Here is a 21,725-nt window from a genome sequence, read left to right as displayed (position 1 = left end):
TAGGTTGCTCTTAAATGCAAAACTGCTTAAGGGTATCTTTTACTGCTCTGCTTCCTATTGACTTCTTGACAGATTTGCCCTATTTTGCTAGGCTATTTGCCACTGAAGCAGTTCAGTATCTCCACCCAATAAAGGGACCGGTTCAGAGCGTGTTGTGTTAAAAAAGCTCCCAGTGTAAACAGGGCAGCAGCCACAAGAACCTTCTGTTTTCTAAAAACTGGTTTTTAATGCTCATCTTTGTAAAAGATCCATTTTAGGAATTGTTTTTAAAATTACTTTATTGCTTATTACATTCCCAACAGCACATCTTGTTTCACTGGTATTGGACCAACTGTATTCTAATAAGTGTTAGCATTTAGCATTATTGAATTTATTACAGGTTTTTCTTAGCATTAACAGTTACTTAGCACTGGTGTAAATAACCTTTTATAACCGTAATAAATTGCAACAAAATATAAACAAATTTGAAGATGCATGCTCTTGAAAGCAATACAAATTCTGGGATTTGTGTTTAGGATATGATCTTTCTGCTTGGAAAAATGTTGTGTATTTTATTTCATTAGTCTCCCAGTTATTTCAGAATGCTTGATAGGAACATTAAAGTAACTCTGGCACGTAGCAGTCTGACAGAATACATCTGTACTAACCATATATAACGGAAAGCCTAAGTAACATCATGCTGTGGTTTTGTGCTTTGAAAGGAGCAAGTTAAGGAATTAATACTCCAGCTGCCCCTCTGAGGACTACATTGACTGAATGAAGATGATGTAAAACGGTGGTTTGTAGTTCAGGAAGATCAGTGAGTTTTAAAGTTGGTGGTTCCTAGATAACAGGTCCTGGTTGTTGGTAATGGGAAGGGGGTTTTGTTTTTTAAAATAGTGGAGTTCTTTCCAAGGGGCCTCATCAGCTCTTCTGGTGACAGTTCAGTGCAGACAGTGATCTGTCAGTGCCCTTCTTGGGTGTCTGTTGTGCAGTTGGGGCATGTTTTGAAAGCCAGAATTTTCCTCACATCTAACGCTGTGGGTTTTAAGAACAACGAGTGAAACTTTTTGACCTCAAATAGTGTAATTTTTATCAAAAAAGAAGGCAGGTATTTTCATAAAGCATAAGGAACATGTCAGCCATTAAGTTGGTGTTGAGAGATGAAGATGTGCAACATGTAAAGGAGAGGGACATACAGGGTGATCTGTTGGAAATAAATCCAAAGGGATGTTGCCTTACTTTCAGAAGCAATGTAAGTGAACAAGTCAGAAAACATCTGGCACTCACTGACACTAACTTTGACACAAGATTAACACCGTGCAGTTTCTGATCATCTTTGACCAGGCTTAACTTGCCAGAGTTGATCCGTACGTTGTTGGATTTGTAAGGATTAAGGTGGAGAGGATGAAACTTAAGAATGATTTTGTTGTAGTACTGTTGACAGAGTATCTGCTGATGTCCTGATAATGCTCAGATTAGAATCTGATAGGATATGGTGTGAGAGATGAGCAGGTATTTCTATGCAGGAGTATGCAGGAGCTGGGGACAGGTATGATGACTCTGTAGGTCCTCACCGTGCCTGAGTGTTATGACTCCTGGTTTCAAAAGTGTGTTTTCATATCCTCCAATAAAACATAAAGCACACTTGCCGTGTCTTAGAGTGTGTGTAAGTGCCAGTAGTGAAATGCTGTCTTACAAAACAAAAAGATAGCAGGACTGATGCATGGCTGCAGCAAAGCACCTGCATCTTAAGAAATCTTGGGCTCTAGTTGTATTTTTCTTCCTCCCCACACATAGTTGGAGTGCTGATTTTTTTTTTTTTTTTTTCTGCTGCTGTTCAGGAATTTGTTTGCATGTTGTAGTTTTGGGATGGACATAAATTAATTTGCCTTACAAGTTTGTGAAGATTGAGGTTTGCATAACAGCCTGAGCTTTTGACATCTGTGTTTTGAATATGTGTAACTGTATGTGAATTTTAGTGGTGGTGCTAAAGATTGTGCTGTTATGATATCCAGGAAACATTGTTAAGGATTCTCTAAAGGGACACTCAGTTAAAATGTGTAGCATTAGAAGTGCAGCTGAAGATGATGCTAAAGCCTGGAGGTAATCGTCTTTAAGATTAAAGGTGAAGATTAAAGAACCAGATCAGCCTTTTGAAGATATGAATGCAGGAGTAGGAGATTCCAGTTGATCCCTGTATTCCATCACAAAGATTTATCCTGGATTTTCTCTTCTGGTTTTAACGAGTCTGAATGAATTCAGTTTAGAAAGGAGTTCAGTTCTGCGTGTCTGTAAAGCATAATCTTTTTTAGCCCATTTGTTTCCTTTAGTAACTTCAGGTGGACTCAATTAATAAACCCAGAATGACATAGAGGCATAGTTTTGGTAGTATATTCTATGGCATACTTTGTTTATAGCTTTTTCTGGAATGTGGTGATGAGCATTTAGTAGTGAAGCAGTTACCCCTGTGTAAATCTGTGTCTGCATTTTTGTAGATTTCTATGTACAAGAAAATAGCAGCAGTGTATATGTAGTGTTTTCTGTCCTAAGAATGACTGTTTCAGAGGTGTATTGTAAAAAAGATCCAACTTGCTTTTTGTAGCAGTATTTTTATGTTGTTTGTGTCCATGCTTACAAGTTGGGAGATGCTGATAGTAATTAACTGAAGAAAAGGTGTAAATACACAGCCGACCTGGCCTTGAGCACCTCCAGGGATGGACGGGGCATCACAGCCTCTCTGGGCAGCTGTTCCAGCACCTCACCACTCTCTCTGTAAAGAACTTCCCCCTGACATCCAACCTAAATCTTCCCTCCCTCAACTTCAAGCCATTTCCCCTCGTCCTGCAGTTATCAACCCTTTCCAAGAGTTGATAGCACCTTGTGTTCAGGTCTTTGGTTCCTGCAGGATGCTTGGTTTGCAGCTCTTTCCCACTGCACTCAGGGCTCCTCAGGAACTCTTCAGGAATGCTCTGTGTGCAGGATGTGCCACTGGGGTCGGCCTCTGCTCCTAGGTAATCAGTGATGGGTAGGATGAGAGGTGATGGCCTTATGTTGCACCGGGGGAGGTTCAGGTTGGATATTAGGAAAAACTGCCCTTCAGAAGGAGTGGTAAGGTGGTGTAATGGGCTGCACAGGGAGCAGTGGGGTCCCCAACCCTGGAGGTGTTTGAGAAACACGGAGATGTGGCACGGAGGAATGTGGGCAGTGGCATGGTGGGAGCGGGCTGGGGGTTGGACTGGATGGTGGAGGTCTTTTCAACCTTAAGGATTCGATGATTCTGTGATCACCTTGTGAAAAACTGGTGAGCAGAGCTGTCCTAAGCAGTGATCATAGCAACTGCAGCATCAGCTGTGCCGTGGATAAGATGACTTCTCTTGTAGACAGCATTTGTCTTTAAAGAAGTAAAGAATCTATTTCTCTTTTGCCAGTATTTGGCTGTATTCCCTACAGTATTCAGCTCATTTCTGTTCTAGAGGAGGTTACTCCTCTTTCTGCATTTGACTCCCAAATGTAACCCTTTGCCCGTGCACTTATTGAATGTTGTTTTATTGCTATCTGGGCACTTTTGCACTTTCTCAGGATCATGCTCAGTTGTCATAGTGTTCTTTGAGGTGTTCTTTTGTTCCCCCCCAGTTTTTGCTGATGGCAGCTCTGGTATTCCATTGTCTAAATCATTAATGACTGTGTTGAATAAAAGCAGACCCAGCAGACACATGGCCCTGCAGGAGCCTCCAGCGAGAAGCTGGTAGTTTGGTTGAGTGCAGCATTCCAGCTAGCTGCACGCTCATCTTACAGTAATATTATTGAACAATGCAATAATATCATTAAATAACAGAAGCTGCATTGTGTAGCTGCATCATGTATCTGTAAAAGTTCACGATGGCCATCTCTGAGCAATTCTCTAAGCCTTTTGCAGGGCGTTGTGGGTGTGTTGCACTGATTCTGTGTTGCTTTCCTTGGAAAAATCACAATGGCTGTTGGTTACACTCTTTTGTATGTGGCTAATAGCATGGTATGTTATGAGGTATTGAAAAAGAATGACTCATCTGCATTTTGTCAGACCCTTAAAACTTTTGGAAGGAAAAAGGGATTGATTTCCTCTCTGAAGCAGAGATAAACCAGAGAAAAATCTGGTAGTATGTGAGAACACAAGACAAACACTCATTAATATCCCATTGTTGACAGATTTCAGCTATCTGTAAATAAGTTTAAAGTAATTTAGTGTGTGTTAATATGATGTGTTTCGTATTCCATATTGTTCTAAAAGTTAGAAGCCTCATTCTGATTCTGTGCCTGTGGTAGTGAAATAACATTGTGCAGCTTTTTAGTTTAGACATTGGTTAATGCAGCTAGTCTGAATTCTGTTATTCATAATTGTCTGCACGATCAGGAATAATTACTAATGTCTGCAGTGTGTGCTGGAATATTTACATTACAGCCCTGTTCTGCTTTCTGTATTCCACAGGGATGGGGCTGCTTATAGAGAAGTGCAAATCTGTGACTGTCAATCACTGTAACTTCTTATATTCCTTTTCTTGTAGCTGCGATGGATGCTCCAAGTTACATTCTGCATTATTAGATGTGTTTAAAGGTTAATTTTCATTGTGTTTATTTCTTTTTATTTCTTGCAGTAATCCAAAGTCCACTAATCGGAATGTAAACAAGAGAGTCAACAATGATGAATCATTAAGGATTCAGAACTTGTCTATTTTGGTGAAGAAGATAAAATATTTCTACCAGGTCAGTAATTGTTTCTTACAATACCTTCTGCCTGTAGTTCTTTCTGAGCATTTTTTTTCATTACCTTTAAAAGTAATAACAATAACAGTAATATTTTGTGAAAACAGTCTAATTAGTCTGTTGTTTATAAATCTGGTCAGAATTCTTCATCACCAGTTTCACAGCTGGAGGAGGAGTCCAAAAGCACTCGTTTGTGAAAGATGTTCTGTTTCATCTAGTGAATATCCTGCATCTTTGCTCACTTAGTACCTTAATCTGTGTCCTTCTGAATTGAGACAAGTTCTGTGCCCGAGATAAATGGCTGTATGTACATTTAGTTGACTAAACAACATTTTTGTAAGTGCAGTGCATCAGTGTGTTTAGAATTCATTTGATTTTTGTTAGGAAAAATAAAAACCTAATAGGGACGAGCAGTAAACATTGTGATGAGCTGTAGAACAGTTACTGAATTTTCGTGTGTTCATCTTGTGCAGAAGGTAAGAGTTAATACTACGCTTTCTAATTTGAGTTGGTGGCACATGGACAGACTGTAGCAGGATGCTGTGGATACCACCAGCATACTTCACAGTGTGTATTTTAGTGTCTCCTCCCACTTCCTCGGAATGCTCTGGCAAGCAGGAAAGCCCAGATGTGGGAGGAAATCTCAGTTATCTGCCTCTAACTTCATCACTGCGGTATCTGTACTTCTGTAAGCTTTTTCTCATGTGTGTACACATGCACACTTTGTCCTTAAAAACTCCAAAATATAGTAAGAATTCCCAGCTGATGCTTACTGCAGTGACACATGGCAGCTACTACATGTGGGTGTAAGTGCTGCTGGCTTATACTCAGGCATTTCCATTTCCTGATGGTAGTTGTTTGCAGACAGGTATTAGTGCTACAGGTAACAGGTGCAACACCAGTGACAGAAATGATCTTTACCTGAAAAGAAAGCAATCCTTGTGCTTCTTGTGCATGGTACTGTTCCACTAGAAGTGTGAGGCCAAACTGCTTCCGTTTCACTGATCTGTCTTGGTGTGATTCAGGATTTTGGATGTTGATCCAAGCCTTTGTCTTAGAAATAACATACAAAAGCTGTTTTTTTGGTGTCTTTTATTTTTTTGTCTGAAAGTATTTTTCTTCAATAAATGTTTGATTCAGTTGTCATGCCTTTAATGGTTCAACTCCTGCTCTTGAAGTGCAAGCTGTATAGAACTGCTTGTGCCTTTTTTTCCCCTTTGGCGTGCCAGTCTTTCACATTTGTGGTCTTGTACTGTACGGAGGGACTGGTATCTCACAAGTGAGGGAACTTGCAAACATCAAAGGTCTGGCATTTCAGTAGGGGCTAAAAGTATTTAGTAGCCAAACTGGAGCATTTGTTCAAATTTACACTTGCTTTACTCTTTGTGCTTGGTTGGTTTGGAGGGAAATGTTAGAAGATGGGTTGTAGATACACAACCATTGATCATTTATATTCATCTACTTCCTAATTTGATGCTGCAGCTTGAAAATCTTGCAGTGACCCTGTATGCACTTCTCCTGGCAGGATCCTGAGGCACTCATCAGACCGATCTCGATTGTTACGCTCAGCAGTCTGCCAGCCTTACCTGCCTCCTTTGTGGTCATTCTCTGATTTGCCAGCTTTGCTGGGCTATATGGAAGTCTGTCTTTCCTATTTCCCAGTCTCTGTTCCTTGGAAGGATCGACTGTCCAGATCCTTTCTTCTTAATGTAGAGCATGCTTCTCAGAAACAGGTTATTTTTGTGTGGAGTTTGTTTGCTAATTTCTTAAAGAAGGGGGAATTTGGCAAGATGGTGCAATAAGAGGCAGCAAGAAGGATGGCACTCTGCTGGGTACCATCAGATTTCCTTCCTGTCTGTTCCAGCTCAGGATTTCATTCCTGCAGAGATGTTTGGGAATGGTCACATACTGCACTTCCTCCTTTATGCTCCCAAGTAGACGTGTGTCACATCCCAGGCAATGGCTTGAGCATTAAGCTCGAGGGTAAATGCTGCTTCCCTTTCCTCTTAGGTACTGACATATGCTCATGCACAGCTTGTGGGAAGGTGATGGACAAGTTTGCCAGCCCTGTGACCTCAGTGTAGGCCACACTTGTTGAGGGTGTCCAAGTAGAAGGGTAGCAGGCTGCTGTGCAGTACATGTGGTGCAGATGAAAGGGCAGAAAGGACCAATGAAGGAAAACAAGCTAAATGGACTGCTGGGCATTTCTAAGCGCAGGATTATCTGTGCAGTGTGAGTGCTGGTGCAGCAGTCCTCAGGTGTGGGATGTCAGAGCAGTGTGAATGTGACCATATAGCTCCACAAAACCACAGCACGATGAGATAAGCAGGTAAGCTGCTGTTTGCAGTGCAGGATGTTGTCACTGCAGTTGTAGGGTTAGGCCTTTGGTCCTTGTTAACCAATAATATTTTATTATAATATTATTTTGCCAGTGGACTGCCACATTGAGTAAGCAGTGAGTGGGAATTGATTTGTACATAAATCAAGACATAAAGTATTGAAGTGTACAAGTGTATGTTGCAAATGTCCCCTCTTTAAACTGTATCTGCGTTAAAAATTCAGAAAAAAATCAAAAATATCTGCCTCAAAAAAATAGAGAAGTTTCTTACTGTTATGTACATGCTTTTGTTTATTCAGACTTGTTCTGTTTTTTGACAGCAGTTTGATGTCACTAGTATTGCCAAAGCCAGGTTGATTTTGACTTTCAGTGCTTCTGATAAAGAATATATCTGCGTTTGACTTGCAAACACAAGGAGTTCGTTTTATATGATTTGGAAAGTAATGCATATTTCAGTACCCTGTGTATTTCTACACTATTCTTTCCAGCTGAAACATACAGATTTCTGTTTCTGTCCCAAATTCTTGTTTTTCATTACTGTATCTTTGATAAGATAGCCTGGTGACAATATTCACTGAGGATTTTTTCACAATGTACTGGAAAGCCACATGGCACAAAGGGTTGTTAATGATGGTTGATGTTTTTTCTGAACTAAAAATACCACCTGAGTTAAAAAAATATATGTATTTTTAAATCCCTTTTTCCAGTTTACTTCTATTGCTTGAAGTTTCTGTTCATTGTAGCATTTGGACCTAGACTAGTAGTGCTTTTATTTACCTGGGCACAGAATGGGGGCAGTGATGGTCAGGAGAACCTTCCAAGTTATCTCCCTCCCTTTGTTAGTGTCATCTTCTGTTCCTGCTCAGACAACAAGCAGTTCCTTTTAAATGTGTGTAAATTGAATGTGAACGAATGATTTGATTTATACAAAACTGAAACAAAGATTAAATCATAAAACAATGCAGTCCATTAAGATATCTGGGTTACAGCTTTCCAGTCTGGCTGCCCAGGTATCACAGGGCTGTGGGCTGCAGCAGGCATCACAATATCTCAAACTCCATCTGCATGTATCCACACAGATCACTTGTAAAGCTTCCTGCATCCGAGGTCATGAGGATAATTCCAGAAAGAGGGTTGTTTAATGCCAGGATTTGTTTGGGATTTGAAGACTGTTGGTTTTGTTCCCTCTCAAACCTAGTGCAGCCTAACAGCTGGTGTTTTCCTGCAGCCTTGTGTGTGTGTTAGCAAGGCAGCAGAGCAAACTCAGCTTCAGAAAGGGGAGGTACTGCAGTTCCTGTCACCTGGGGAATTACCCAAAGCAGAGAAGCAAGTGCTTAATGGATGCACTGGTATTGAGCCTTGGGGGCTTCTCATCTGAGTGGCTCAGGCAGCCCTCTGAACAGGCGTCGTGTTTGGTGTGTTCTGAATGGAATGGAGTTGGGAGTAGTGGAAAATATTCACTGTATTGCCATACAATAATGTGTGTTACCTGGGAATAAGATGTGGATTTTTATTTTTTTTTAAATTTTTAGCTTTAGTTTATTTTAACTCCAAGAACTGTTTGTTGTGAAATTGTCTGTTAGTTTATTGCATGTAGCTTTTATAGAATTTATGAGATGCATTCTCTCAACACAGCAGATAATTGCATTGAGGTGTTGCTAATGTATTTGTCCAAAAAGCAGCACTGATAAAATATATCATTAAAAAAAAAACCCGCATTTATTAGATTATAATTAGGACTCTTAGTTCCTGTGCCATTTAGTTAGATTTATTGGTTTTGTGCCTCTTTTCTGTGCCATTTTAGTTAGATTACAAGTGCATCTTCTCATTTGTTTTACTGTGGAAAAACAAAAAGCATGACTCCAGAGCTGCTGATATGATTGCATCTGTGAATAAACATCTGGGAATAGGAGGAAGACTACTCTGCTTGGGAAGAATTAGGCTCTGTCTAGACTGGGGATTTGACCTGATTACAGCCATTACTGGCTGACAGTAACTATCCATTGATACAATCTGTGGAATAGATAGGCAAAGCTGCTGCGTGAGTGTGGGACTTAACAAACTAAAACTCTGTTTGATCAGACAAATAGGATTTTCTGCCTTCATATTCAGGATTGCCACAGCATAAATGCATTGGAAAAGCTGTGACTTCTAGGTTTTATTTAGGTATTTAGGTTTTAAGACTATGGTCATAAATTCAGGGAAGTTCATCTTCCGTTGTTCAATTGAAACTTTGAGCAAACAAACATAAGCTAGTCAGAGAAACATTAACACTAATAATTACCAGGAATTTTGCTGCATTCTGAGGCACAAAACCAATAAACCACCTCCTTACCACATGGGGATTTCACTGTGTTGAGGTGATCTTGCAAACCAACAAAACAAGGCTTGTGAAGCAGAAATTCAGGTGTAAGCTTTCTGTTTAGGGTGCAAATAAGTATTGTATGTGTATGTATTAAGATGTATACAATTCAGAACTACTTGTGGAATACTAATTTCATCTTAGTGCTGGTCAGCATTTGATACTTTTGTTCAGTACATCAACTGTGAAAATATTTTCACTTTTATAGGAATGTTTGCAGCAGCTGATCATGATGGCTTTGCCGAATGTCTTAACAATCGGCAGAAATCCTCTCTCAGGTAAGTTTATTTTTAACAAAGATGAAAATCGATATTGGTATAACTTGTTATTTCACTGGAAATATTGTTCACGTGTAAATAGCTGCTGTTAGCAGCTGTGTTACTGAGTAACACTTTCTTTGTTCACACCAAGGGTCCATACTTGACAAAAATTCCAAACCTCAACACTGAATTCACACAGATGTGCGTTTTCCAGCAACCAGTGAGCCACTGATATGACAAAATACACATTTCATGTATTCCCAGCTGGTGTGTTTTCAGCTGCTTTTACCTAAGCCATCCTTGAGAAAACTGGTGGTTTGGTGCATCTCACTTGGTCCAAAACCTAATCCTTGTTTTTTTTCCCCCAAACTCTCTTGCATCGTTGCCTGAAAAATGTTGCAGTTACCTTCTTTCTTTCTCCCCTGAACTGACGCTGTCTTCTCCGTGCTCCCGCCTTCTTTGCTTCCAGCTCTGAGAGTTGAAATTTTCAGACCGAGAAAATTAGCCTGTATGGACCCAGCTGACTATCCACAGCTACTTGGGAATCTCTGCACCATGCTCTCAATTCCAGAAGCACGGAGCAGATACACCTGGCCTGCATGGAGCCACTTATGGATTGGGCAGAATTAATTTCCTTGGGTCTAATGTGTCCCAATACCCGTGATGTTCTAGCACCTCAGCAGAGAGGTTAGGAACTACTCTAACAGGCTGTGTAGCTTCCCCTGGCTTTTTTTCCTCTTTTTTTTTGGTCTTACATGCCATGCATCAGTGTGTGTGAGACAAGGTTTTTCTCGTTAGCAAGAAGAGCCATCTGCGTTAGCTCTCATTTCAACTCCAGGATTCATAACTGATACTTTCCATATCCCATCTGCATATACACCATTTATGTAGATATCTTGATTTAATTTTCTTGAGTTTTATGTTTGGCTCTTGATGATTGCTGCTTTTGCTTCTGAGGTCATGGTGTTTTAAGTTTTTCTATGTGTAGGTACTATGATCTGTCACGTGCACTGTTAAGTGTGAACGTGGTCACTGTTGTTCCAACGTTGTGCTTTTATACTTTGATTCCAGACATTCCTAAGGTTTTTAAAAGAATCCATGGATTTGCCTAAAAATGAGATTTAGTGGAGAAGCAGATTTTAAAAAAACCAAACAGATCATAATGTTGTTTTTGTAGTAATGGTTTTTTATTCTCTTTAAGATAGTGAGACAAAGTACATCTTAAGGGCTTAAGGTTATGTACCGTGGTAGAAAATTCCAATAAAAATGCACTATGAAAAACCACAGAGGAAAATGTAGTATTTGAATATGTACACAGAAGCCTATGCTTTAGTGCTTAATAAGGAAGCTTCTTCCTATTGTGGGACCTCAGCTTTTGTGGTTTGGCATCTGGAATCTCTGGTAATACATGTATTGCTCTCTTCTGGAGAAGTCATTGTATCTGAGAGAAAATACAGACTTTACTGTAGCTTAGCCCAGGGATTAAAATACATTCTGGGAGATTCTTGAAGATGTTTCAGGTTCCTGCTGAAGTTGGTTACAGGCCTGTATCTGAAATTGTTTTCCTCCAAAAAGTTTCTCCATTTCATGCCCTTTTAAATACTGCTCTTACGGTTCTCTTGAAGAGGACCTCATCCCATATATAGGGAGCTGAAAGCCTTTTTCTTGGTGGAGGAGGAGTGTGGGGGAAGGCAATGTAGCAAAATCAAACCTCTGCGACCTTTAGAGAGACTTGCTTTGTAAATTTGATTGCATGAGGGCAATCTTGCACAGCAAAAGCAGATTCTCCAATAGTGAGTAGGATTTCACCCTGTAAGGCTTAGGCTGCAGCTGTGGTTTCTCTTTGGAATGTATCCCAGTTTTTCCCACTTGCAGTGCTTTGCACATAAGAAGTGATTGATAAGTAGAGAAATTCCTGAAGATGATGATTTGAAGAAGGTGAGAGCAGATGAGATTTCAGGAAAAGAACATGTTTGGCTGTAGCAGAAGCAGTTGGTTAATAAAGGAAAATGCAGGTAGAATTCTGGATTTGGTCTTTGGTTTAAAAGAGATCATCAGAGACTTTATCATAAAGAAACGTTTTGGTTATGCTAGTTGACAGGAGGCCAGTTTGAGGAAAAGCCTCAATGCAAAGAGCTGCAGGCTGCGGTTGTAAATGTTGAATTGAAGAGGAAAAGGATGAAGGAGATGATGAAGAGGCGAATATTCTTTAAATGGGGGAAGAGGAAAGATTAAAATCACTTAATATTTCTGGGGTAGCAAGCTAGGGGATGGTGGGATGATGGAAGGCTACAGAGAATGTGAAAATTGAGGATAAGAGGGAGCCCAGGGAAGATCAGTGGATGGGATAAGGGACCAAGTTTGAGAAGCACATTGAAGGGTTTAGTATGGAGGCTTCAGTGATCTGCTTCTGTATCTGTGATGGAGTGAAAGGAAGAAAAACAGACAGGACAGTCGGCAGTAGTGAGAAGTTAAGGTTGTTCAATATTTTGCCATGTTCCATCAGGGAATGTAGGGAACAGGCACGAGAACAATCTCCAGGTAGGTTTTTAGGAGCATCAGTCAAATGCTGAACCAGTGTGCAGATGAGAGCTCCAGAGGAATTCGGGGATTGTTTTTAGAGAAGTCTGATGAGTTTATTGGAGTAAGTGAATTTCCAGTGTGAAACAGTGGAGTGGGTTACAACATTCTGTGTAATTGGTGTTGGTTCAAATAGACACCCAGGTGGAATTGTTCTTCTCTAGCTGAGGTGACATGCTCCTCATGAAATGTATTCACTGATGTTTTCTGTTACTGCGTAAGAGACTGCAGCTCGAGTTTTTGGGATGCAAGAAATCTATGCAGTGATGAACAATCTCCCACTTGAGTTTGTGTTTTGAAAAATGTGTTACCTGTCATGGGGGCTGTACTTCTCTCCCTCTCAGAGAAGCAGGTTGAATCAGTGTTGAAAAAGGCACTCAATACTGCAGTGCACAGAAAAGTGCTGCCAGTGGCTCTCTTCCCGGTTTTGCACCTTTTTTTTTTTTTTCAACTTTCTTTTCTTTTGATCAAAATTACCTTGTTTAGTTTTTTAAGGATTTTAAATTTGATTCGCTTATCAAATACTTCAGTGGATAAAAACAAAGGCTGATTTTTCAAGCAGTTGTAATTGAGTGATTACATCTTTGTTTTATGGAGTTTATCCAAAGTAGATCAAAGTAGTTGTCCAATATAAAGGAAGTGTGTGGTCTGTGCTATTCAAAAAGATGATTCTGGTTTTCTATTAGGTGCTTATCATCATCTCAAGATCATCAGAGGTCATCTGTGATTACTGACTGAATCCATTAGAAGTGAAATTTTGGTGCAGGTTAAAGGAGGGTTGTGCATATCATACCACAACCTGCACTTTGCCTGTAGTGTTCCTTATTTGGCCTAGGGGTGAACATGCTGCTGCTGGTGGTAGTTATACCAGCTCAGCTGTAGAACTTGGGTTTGTGGAATAAAGGTTAGATTTCTATCCCAAGCCTGCATTATTATGTTTGACAGCATAGTTTTTGTCTGGTTAGCTAATAACAAAATAAACTCATTGCTGAAATCCTGAGTATATTTTAGAGAGGATGCCATCGAGATTCTTTTGTTCCCAATACTGGGAATGAAATAGGAAGTACTTTTTCTGTTTCAGTAAAGCAAAGTGATGTATGGCCGTGCAGAGGTTAATCCAGCTAGACTAAACTATTTTGCCATCCTGAAGTGTTCACTCTGTGGCATGATGTGGTGTATTTAGTAGCAGGACCAGGAAATTCTGGCTGTATGAAGGGAGATATATCTTTGCTGAGCTGTAAAGAGGGATCTTAAGCTTTTTAATTTTTTTTAAAGAAATTAAGATGCTTAAGGCCAGATTTGGAAATACAGTTTGGTTTCTAGATGTGGAGATGAATATCTAATGTGCTGCCTAATTATTTCATAAAGCTTTATTTAATTTGCCTCTTAATTGTTGATAGCCTAGGGGTGACAGACGATTTGAACGCTTCTGCAAGCATGCTGAGATAGCTGAGATTCCAGCTGAAAACTTGGTCATGTCCAAAACACTTGAAAACATCACTTCAGTTTTGCTGTGTGAAGGCCTGAAACTTTGCTTTTTCTATCATGCATGTTAAGCTATTTGTAAGCATTAAGTTGGCAGTTAAATGGCAAAAAGGGCAAAGTTGAAAGCTGGAAAGAAGGAGTTTTCTTTGCCTTTGTTTTCTAAGTTGGGATAATGCAAATTATAAGACAGTAGTGAGAAAAGCTAATGTTCTCTGAGCTCCAGTTCACCATTTTTTTTTTTTCTTTCTACTTAGAGCCAAGTACTAATGAAATACATAAAATACTCCTGCTTATGCTTGGTTGTGCTGTTCAGGTAAGCTTGAATAATGTTTGTTTGTATGGGATAGTTTGTGTTAACATTTTCTTATCCTACTACTTCAATACCTGAAGTTGTATGTAACTGTAGCCTTCATTTTTCTGATGATGGTGTTGCTCTCCTTGACAATCAGGATGTTCTGACAGTTCAAGTGGCTACAACTCTGCATCTCCTATGTCTCATTGCATATGGCAAACTTTGTAAGGTTTCTGATGGTTCGTTAATTGTAACTGTACTCACCTTAGATACTGTAAAGAAAGAAAGGAAATGATAAATAAAGCAATGAAGAGTTGCCTTAGTTATATCTTGCTGAAATGGCTTGCATTCAGTCTGCCTACTCTGCTTGATTTTCATTAATTTGTAAACTAAGCAGGGTGAAATGAGTGAGGGAAGTCGCGCTACTCAGACGCGTCGTGTCAAGCAAGGATGTGTAAATGTTTCCAGCACTGTCTCCCTTTGCACTGTTTTGCTGTCAGAGTTGTTACAGGTTGTAACTGCGCGACCTTTACCTTCTAGGCTGTTCTAACCTAAACTTTGAAGATGTGCTTTTCCACGAGGGATGTGTTTGGTAGGGCTGGCAGTGAGTAGGCTGCAAGGCAGATCAGATGTACGCTCGTATCGAGTTGTCTCCTGGGAGCTCTTGGTTCAGGGGCAAGGTTAGGTCCCTCACTAAGAGAACACCTGCTTTGTGCATTGAGCTGGCGACAGCACGAGTCAGAATAGTGCAGGACAGATGACAGGGTGGAAGTATTTCTAAGATACCCTGCTCCTGTGATCACGTATTCAATAGATTCTTCTAATGGACTGCAGTTCATTAAGGAGGCTCGCACCGTTCAGCTAATTAAACTGAAAAAATAGATTAACTGTGTATTTTTAACAACTTAGGTAAGCGATGTGAGTATTAAAAAGAGGACACTGAGGAAGTGCTTGTGGAACTTTGAACAAATAGCTGCTTTAAGAAACTTCTTCCTTGCCCCCATTGCAGTAGCTGCTCTTTTTCTTTATCATTTTATTAATGTTGAAAGTTATTGTAATTATTACAGCATATATTATATATATTATAGCATGAATCAAGTACTTACTGATCAAGGAAATTATTGCATAATAATTTAGTGATATGATTACTGAAACTTCAGCTTTGTTACTCTTCATTCTCAAAAATACAAAGGAGGAATGGAAATACTTGTGATTTTATATAGACGTGCTTTAATGTATATAATGTATGTATATATTTTAGTGTCAGGAGAAGGAAGAATTCATTGAAAGAATCCAACATCTGGATTTTGACACAAAAGCAGCTGTTGCAGCCCATATTCAAGAGGTATGTTGTTGTTTTTATGCTTTTCATTTTCTGGAGGTGGATTATTTTGTAAGAGCTTTTATTATGTTTGTTCAAAAGCAGGAAAATCAAATGGAAAGTTTGTCTATCTACTGTTTTTAGGGAGCAAAAAATGTCTTTATATTTTAGCTTAATTCAGAAAAAGATTTTGTCATCAAATTCCTTACATTGTGAGAGCAGTGCTTAGAAGCATGTTGCTCCAAGAAATTCTTAGATGTATTGCAAACTGAGCTTAATGAGAATGTCACATACAAATTTCTAAATAAAAGATGAATCTCCTATGCTGCAGTGTGTCATAGACACTTTTTGCTTCTTATTTTGCCAGAAATGCAAGTTAAGGTAGGTAGGAAGCCATTGCATACAACTTAATGTATGTTAAACATTCATGTCTTTTTAATGTCCTGTGACAACTTAGCCCATGTAGTTTCAGCACTGTTTTATTTATGCTTCTTTATTTACTGGCATAATTTAAAGGGCGTGCCTTTTTTCTCTTCTGTTTCATTCTTTGTAGGTAACTCAGAACCAGGAGAACGTGTTTGATCTGCAGTGGACGGATGTCATTGTATTTACACAAGACTCTGTCGAACCTCTTCTGAGAAATATGGCATCACATTTGAGAAGACTTGTAGATGAAAGAGATGAGCACTTAGAGGTACAGATGCGCTTTATTGCTTAAGCGAAACATGAGAAATGATTTTTGAGATGGTTACTGTTTTTAGAACACTTCAATGTAGGTTCAGTTACAGTACAAAAGCAAGGACTCCTTACTGCCAAAATGTTGCTTCAAGTGGTTACAACGTGCATACTGTCTGTTGAATACTCTGACGAAGCTGAGGGGAAACGAGCAGCTGATCTTTATCATATGGGCAGTTTACATGAATGTTGGAGCTCTTTTACAGCTATAAGCAGAAAAAAAAAAAGAGCTGCATCTGTAAAGTCTCCAGGAATCAGTAACCCATGAGTGTACATGGCAGTCACTAAAGGTGTCTGTTGCATTCATGTATCATATGGTTTTGAGTGAATTGGAGCAGAACCCAGGAGCAGAGTTCTTATAGGCTTATGAAGCACTGCTTACACAGTGTGAGAATGATAAATAGATGTGTATTAAGAAACAATGCAAGTTATGAATCATCTTAAGGAAACCAGATTTGCCCCTCGGTAGCATGGGAATGTGATGATGTTGCAATTGTTCCTGTGAATGTCACCGACTGTGTCCCATTCACAGCTTTGGTAAGAGTAAAGGAGCAGTTTGAGGGGAGATTGTATGTGGTGATCATTTTTTGGAAAGCAAGGAAGAAGTAGCTTTACTGTGGAAGAGATCTTCCTCTTGAAATAACACCTTTTTTTTTTTTAACAGTCAAAAAGGAATGCTCCTATAGCTCTCATTCATTGCTTATGCAGCTGGCAGGGATGCCACTGCTTAATAAAGAGCACCACTTTCTTTACAGGCTTATTTTTATCCTCATTTTTGAGGAATTCATGAGGAATTATCATGTCCATTTTGGGCACTGTTATTTTGGTGGGCCTAAGTCTAAATTTGAGTAGTTTTACAGTAGCCAATCAATACTGTTAAATAACTGTGACTATTCATAACTTGCTTTAGGTATAGAGGTGTGCAAAGGGCTTAACTTTTTTTTTTCCTATACTTTATTTCTTAGACTATCATAGAACTCTCAGAAGAACGGGACTCTCTCCAATTGCAACCTCAGACATTAGTAGCACAATCACCTTGTGAATCTTCTTGCTTGAAAGACACTGAAAGCAAACAGCACTTGACAGTTGAGCTAGCAGATGCCAAAGCAAAGATAAGAAGGCTTAGGCAAGAGATGTGAGTACCTGTAAGCTGCAGTTACCTGCTGGAAGTTGTTCATTTGTAATCATTTTTGATGTCACGTGATAGTAGCACTCTGTGTACAAATTCTTTCTTTCAAATGTTAGAATGCAGTTTAAAATGCCTTTCTTAAGCTATTGTACCCCAGGGAGCATATTTCTAGCACATAAAGATATTTGTGCACAACCAGGACGAACACAGCTTTTCAGCTGTATGTTTCTTAACATTGCACAGCTTATCTAACACTGCATTGCTTTTTCCTTTTATATGTTGTGTCTGTAGTATAGTTTCTGAGGCAACTTCTTTATGCTTCCTCTGTTGTTCTTGAGCAATAATCTGTGCCTGAGTGTGGCTTTAATGTATGTATGTTCATGCATGTTTTTGAGAGAGTAACATGACGTGCTTAAAATTGCCTCAGCTGCAGTTGCATGGGGAGGACATTTAGGATCTGGAAGTAAGAGCTGTGTCCTTGATTACTGGAGGATTAGTGGCAAAACATGGCATTTAAAAGGAGATAGGGAATCACTGCAGTGCTATCTGTAGCATAATTAACTCGTTCTTTTTAGAAATAGAGTAAGAAATGGTCATCTGTGATTCGTTGGAGATGGGAAGAAAACATTCATTAGAATTTCTTTCTGTGTGTTTGTCTGCACAACATTTGTTTGCTCATGCTTCTTAAAACTGTTCCTTATAACTTGTCTGCAATGCCAGACTGTAGAGGAAATAAAGCAAACCAAATTCCAGTAAGTCTCTTGACCTGTTGTGTCAGTTCACTGGCAGGAGGTGGTTATTTATTGCTGTGAAAGATGTAATTTGTGATGTGAGTAAAAATACAGATTGGGTCAATAAAGATTCTTAGTTTCCAAGTCGTTACCTTCATCTAGGTGGGGAGTGCTGCCTTCTCCCCCTGGTGGTGATCCTGGAGCTGCAGGGTATTTCCCCCTTCCTTCACCTGGTCCAAGTGATGTAAAAAAAAAAGATAAAAATCAATCCAAGTGCAGCAAAGATCTGCGTTTTTTTTTTTTCATGAAAGACAACTGTTTTAGTACTTATCAAGAGATAACTACTGTCCTTAGGGGCTGGGAACAAATCTGAGTTGTAGTCAGGTTACCTAAGAATAGCAGGCCAGGGGGAGTATGTGATTCCGTACAGCACTGTGTTGTTGTGGAATGAAATATGTGCACTTTGAACGTAACATTGCAGATGTTAAATTTGTAGAGACTTAATACATGTAGTAACTAATTTGCATCTCATGGAAACGGCGTAATTAGAGATTTTTAATCTTGCACATCGAGTGGAGAGAGGAGGCAGGTAAAATTAAATAGAGTTGAAAGTAACATAAGTCAAAATTACAGCTCACTGGTCTGCTTTTATCAGAGTTAGTTGATCAGATTATCTCTAGCTGGCTGGCTTAAGTATCTAGTTGATTTACGCAGAGAAAGCCCTTCCCCCACCACATCTCAGCTTTCGTGAAGAATAGAGGACAAAAAGATGTGGCTTTTTTTTTTCCCTTCTGATGCCTGTATTATTATGTGCCTGGTGAAACGAGCCCGCCCAGGATATTCTATAAACAGCTGCACCAAGAAAATTAGTGAAAAAATTGCTGTTATTAGTTTGATTGACAGTTAATAGATAGCCTAAACAGTGAACACTGGTATGTTCTGTATAATTTAGTACAATCCTCTCTAGCCTGTAGCTGAAGCATGCAATTAGGACAGCAGCGATGGCTCAGAATATTTCACATTTTGCACTCCAATTCCTCAATAAATTTCCTTTACAAGTAGCAGGACATTTAAAAGACTAGACTTGGATAAATTGACTTCTATCTATAGCATTTGTTATTAAATGCTGCTGATAAGCTTAAAACTGGATTCATTCCAGGATTGAAAATAGTAAGCTTTGAATTTATTTATAACCTGGTTTTGGCAGTGAACCTGGTTTAATATACACTGTAGCAAATAGAATTTCATGCAAGAGATCTGCTAAGCTTATTTTTCTCTGCAGTACCATATACCAACATTTGAATCCAAAGAGTGATTTGAGGCATGTGGTCTAGAATCTCCAGACTTGAAAGCTGTACACCTGATTTTCCATATTTCCATGTAGCACAGTAATACCAGGAGTATGAATGTTGATAGTAAAGTGACAGTAACCTAACAATGTGGAATACATTTGTACTTCCATCTGGTTTCTGGACACTTATGTAGATGGGAAAGCTTTGATATCTGATGTTGCAGTGATAGAAGATGAACCCCTGTCAAAGACCTTCTTGAAAGTGTGGTTGCAAAAAGGTCATGCACTGTGAGATTTACTTGTTTTTGAAAGCAAGCATTATAGTTCTTATAGAAACAGAAGTGAGGATTAATTTCCAGTATTATTTTCAGACTGTATTGTACATTTCGGTCTGTTCTTGTTTCCCATTTTATACTTCTGTTTCATATTTGAATTCCAAAATGCTCAACGATACAGGAACGCATTTGAACATGCAATATACCTTTAACTATGGGCAGTTTGGGAAATGGCACTTTTTTGGTTATTTTTTCAGTAGTGAACACTTGGTCTTGAGACAGAAATGAATATTGAACATTACGTACTCTGTATCTCTGAGAAAATGAGATTTCTCTTTCAATTACTCATTGCTGAAAGAACTCATTTCTTGAGCACTGAAAATTAAGTGTTAGCTGGAAGTTAAGAATGAGTCCTATAAGAAGAGAAGTGTTCTAAATCAAGTTGTTTTTGTTATGAGCCTCTGAATAAACTAAAGCAAGAACTGCATTGTATCCATAGAACTAAAAGTCATTATGCAGGAGGCTGCTTTCCATAATACCAGATTGTTTAAGTAGTAACTTTTTTAGTGAGTAATGGCATATGAGGCATATGAAAACCTCAATTCTTATTTGTACAAAAATGTGTACTACCTTTTTCCCTTTTTTGTTTTTTTAACAAAAATGCTTGTTGTGAAAACTATCCCCTAATCTTTCTGCCCTGCATGAGTAAGAGATCTCAGTGAACAAGGTTTTAACAACTATGAAAAGCCTGCCCAAATAAAAAAGGTTAAATGCAGTCTAAGAGCTGGAGAATACCAGAAGCATAGTGGCATACTAAAGTTCTACACTCTGATGTGTCTGTGAGATACTGGAGTCAATAACAGAAATATCAGTAAATCTTAGCATCTGCTTCTCAGGGTGATAACTATGAAGTTCTGCAGTCATCTTTAACTGTGTTTTGTGTTTTCTCTTTGAAGTGAGGAAAAGAATGAGCAACTTCTTGACTATAAACAAGAATGTGAAGAGGTGGAAAGTGAGTTAAGGAAGCTTCAGCAAGAGGTATGGGCTTTGTCAAGTTTAAGCTCCGCTCTGAACATGAATCGTTTGCTTCTTTGTTGGGTCTGCTGTGCTGGTAAAGCATTCTGCATTAGTTTACCATTTCTTCTCTGATGATTTTTTCACTTCAACGTTCAAGACATTTGCAACTAATATGTCCTGTGCTGAGGACTAAAGAGTAGCTGTGCTGAATTTCTGATATTGTTTTCTCCTCAAAAACAGCACATTCAAATTTTGACTGTTTTTCTTTGAACCTTGAATCTAGGTTGATAATGAAGGAAAGCATAAAAATCATTTGTTCTTAAAATCTGAGTTTATGTAATTATTGAGGACCACTTGATTATGTTAGTGGTCAAGGAAATGTTCTGAAACTTAGAAAAGCTTGGAAAAGGCCAGCACAGTTCTCTTGGAAATCTGTTATGTTTGCTGCTCGTGTAGCTATGATAAATGTGTGAAGTAACAAAGCTGCTTTGTTTCTCCGTTTTTGGTACATATTCTGAAACAGACATAAACTATGGAGAGTTTATGTAAAAAGTGCACACTGGACATCTGTTTTTTGCTATTGCCTCTATTGTGAATTGCCTTATTAAACACCAGCTAGAACTTCTTCAGCAATTTGATAAACAGTCTGCAGGTGTTTATTTTGGCAAATAAATATTGATTCAGGTCTCTAATTCAATGCTAGACATTAATTGCTCACAACCAGAGGTTAGAATTTGTCCATCTAGGAACATGAGATTTGAACACAGTCAGAAGCGGTCATCTTCCTTTCAAAGCTAAGAGCATTTGTGAAAGCATTCTGTGGCTGAATTCCTGAATTGTGTACAGATCAGAAATAACAAATGGCCTCACTGGGCTGCCAGTGAACATCACCTTGGTAGCATATTTGATGAATCAACGCGTAGGGAAAAAAATATTCATGTCCTTTAAACTGTGTGCAATTTCTGCATTTTCTAGAATAAGAATTTACTCTCAGATGCCCGTTCTGCCAGAGCTTATAGAGATGAATTGGATATTCTTCGTGAGAAGGCAATTCGAGTTGACAAGCTCGAAAGTGAAGTCGGCCGGTACAAAGAGAGGCTGCGTGATATGGAATTCTACAAAGCTAGAATGGAGGTATGTTAACTTGAGAAAATACTGATTAGCCATCATTTTTTGTTTGCTATCGT

The 21,725-nt window shown here is 39.0% G+C and overlaps 1 protein-coding gene across 15 annotated transcripts in view; it reads left to right on the top strand.

Moving 5' to 3' along the window:
• The window catches only part of CCDC88A (coiled-coil domain containing 88A), a 73,916-nt gene that overhangs the window by 12,148 nt on the left and 40,043 nt on the right, over window positions 1-21,725 (top strand). For 14 of the 15 annotated variants that reach the window (XM_052676581.1, XM_052676574.1, XM_052676568.1 and 11 more), the window contains exons 3-10: window positions 4,614-4,722; window positions 9,631-9,700; window positions 14,002-14,060; window positions 15,301-15,384; window positions 15,914-16,054; window positions 17,061-17,230; window positions 20,478-20,559; window positions 21,514-21,672. In XM_052676581.1, coding sequence (XP_052532541.1) covers window positions 4,614-4,722; window positions 9,631-9,700; window positions 14,002-14,060; window positions 15,301-15,384; window positions 15,914-16,054; window positions 17,061-17,230; window positions 20,478-20,559; window positions 21,514-21,672 — 874 coding nt within the window. Of the gene's footprint in view, window positions 1-4,613; window positions 4,723-9,630; window positions 9,701-10,198; window positions 10,370-14,001; window positions 14,061-15,300; window positions 15,385-15,913; window positions 16,055-17,060; window positions 17,231-20,477; window positions 20,560-21,513; window positions 21,673-21,725 lie in introns of those variants that run through there. The other variant, XM_052676566.1, reaches the window with a different exon arrangement.

The sequence above is a fragment of the Tympanuchus pallidicinctus genome, unplaced genomic scaffold (assembly GCF_026119805.1).
Source record: "Tympanuchus pallidicinctus isolate F22 unplaced genomic scaffold, pur_lepc_1.0 scaffold1, whole genome shotgun sequence".
NCBI lineage: Eukaryota > Metazoa > Chordata > Aves > Galliformes > Phasianidae > Tympanuchus > Tympanuchus pallidicinctus.
The sequence above is the reverse complement of the archived record's forward strand: the minus strand, read 5'-3'. Positions and strand labels throughout refer to the sequence as shown.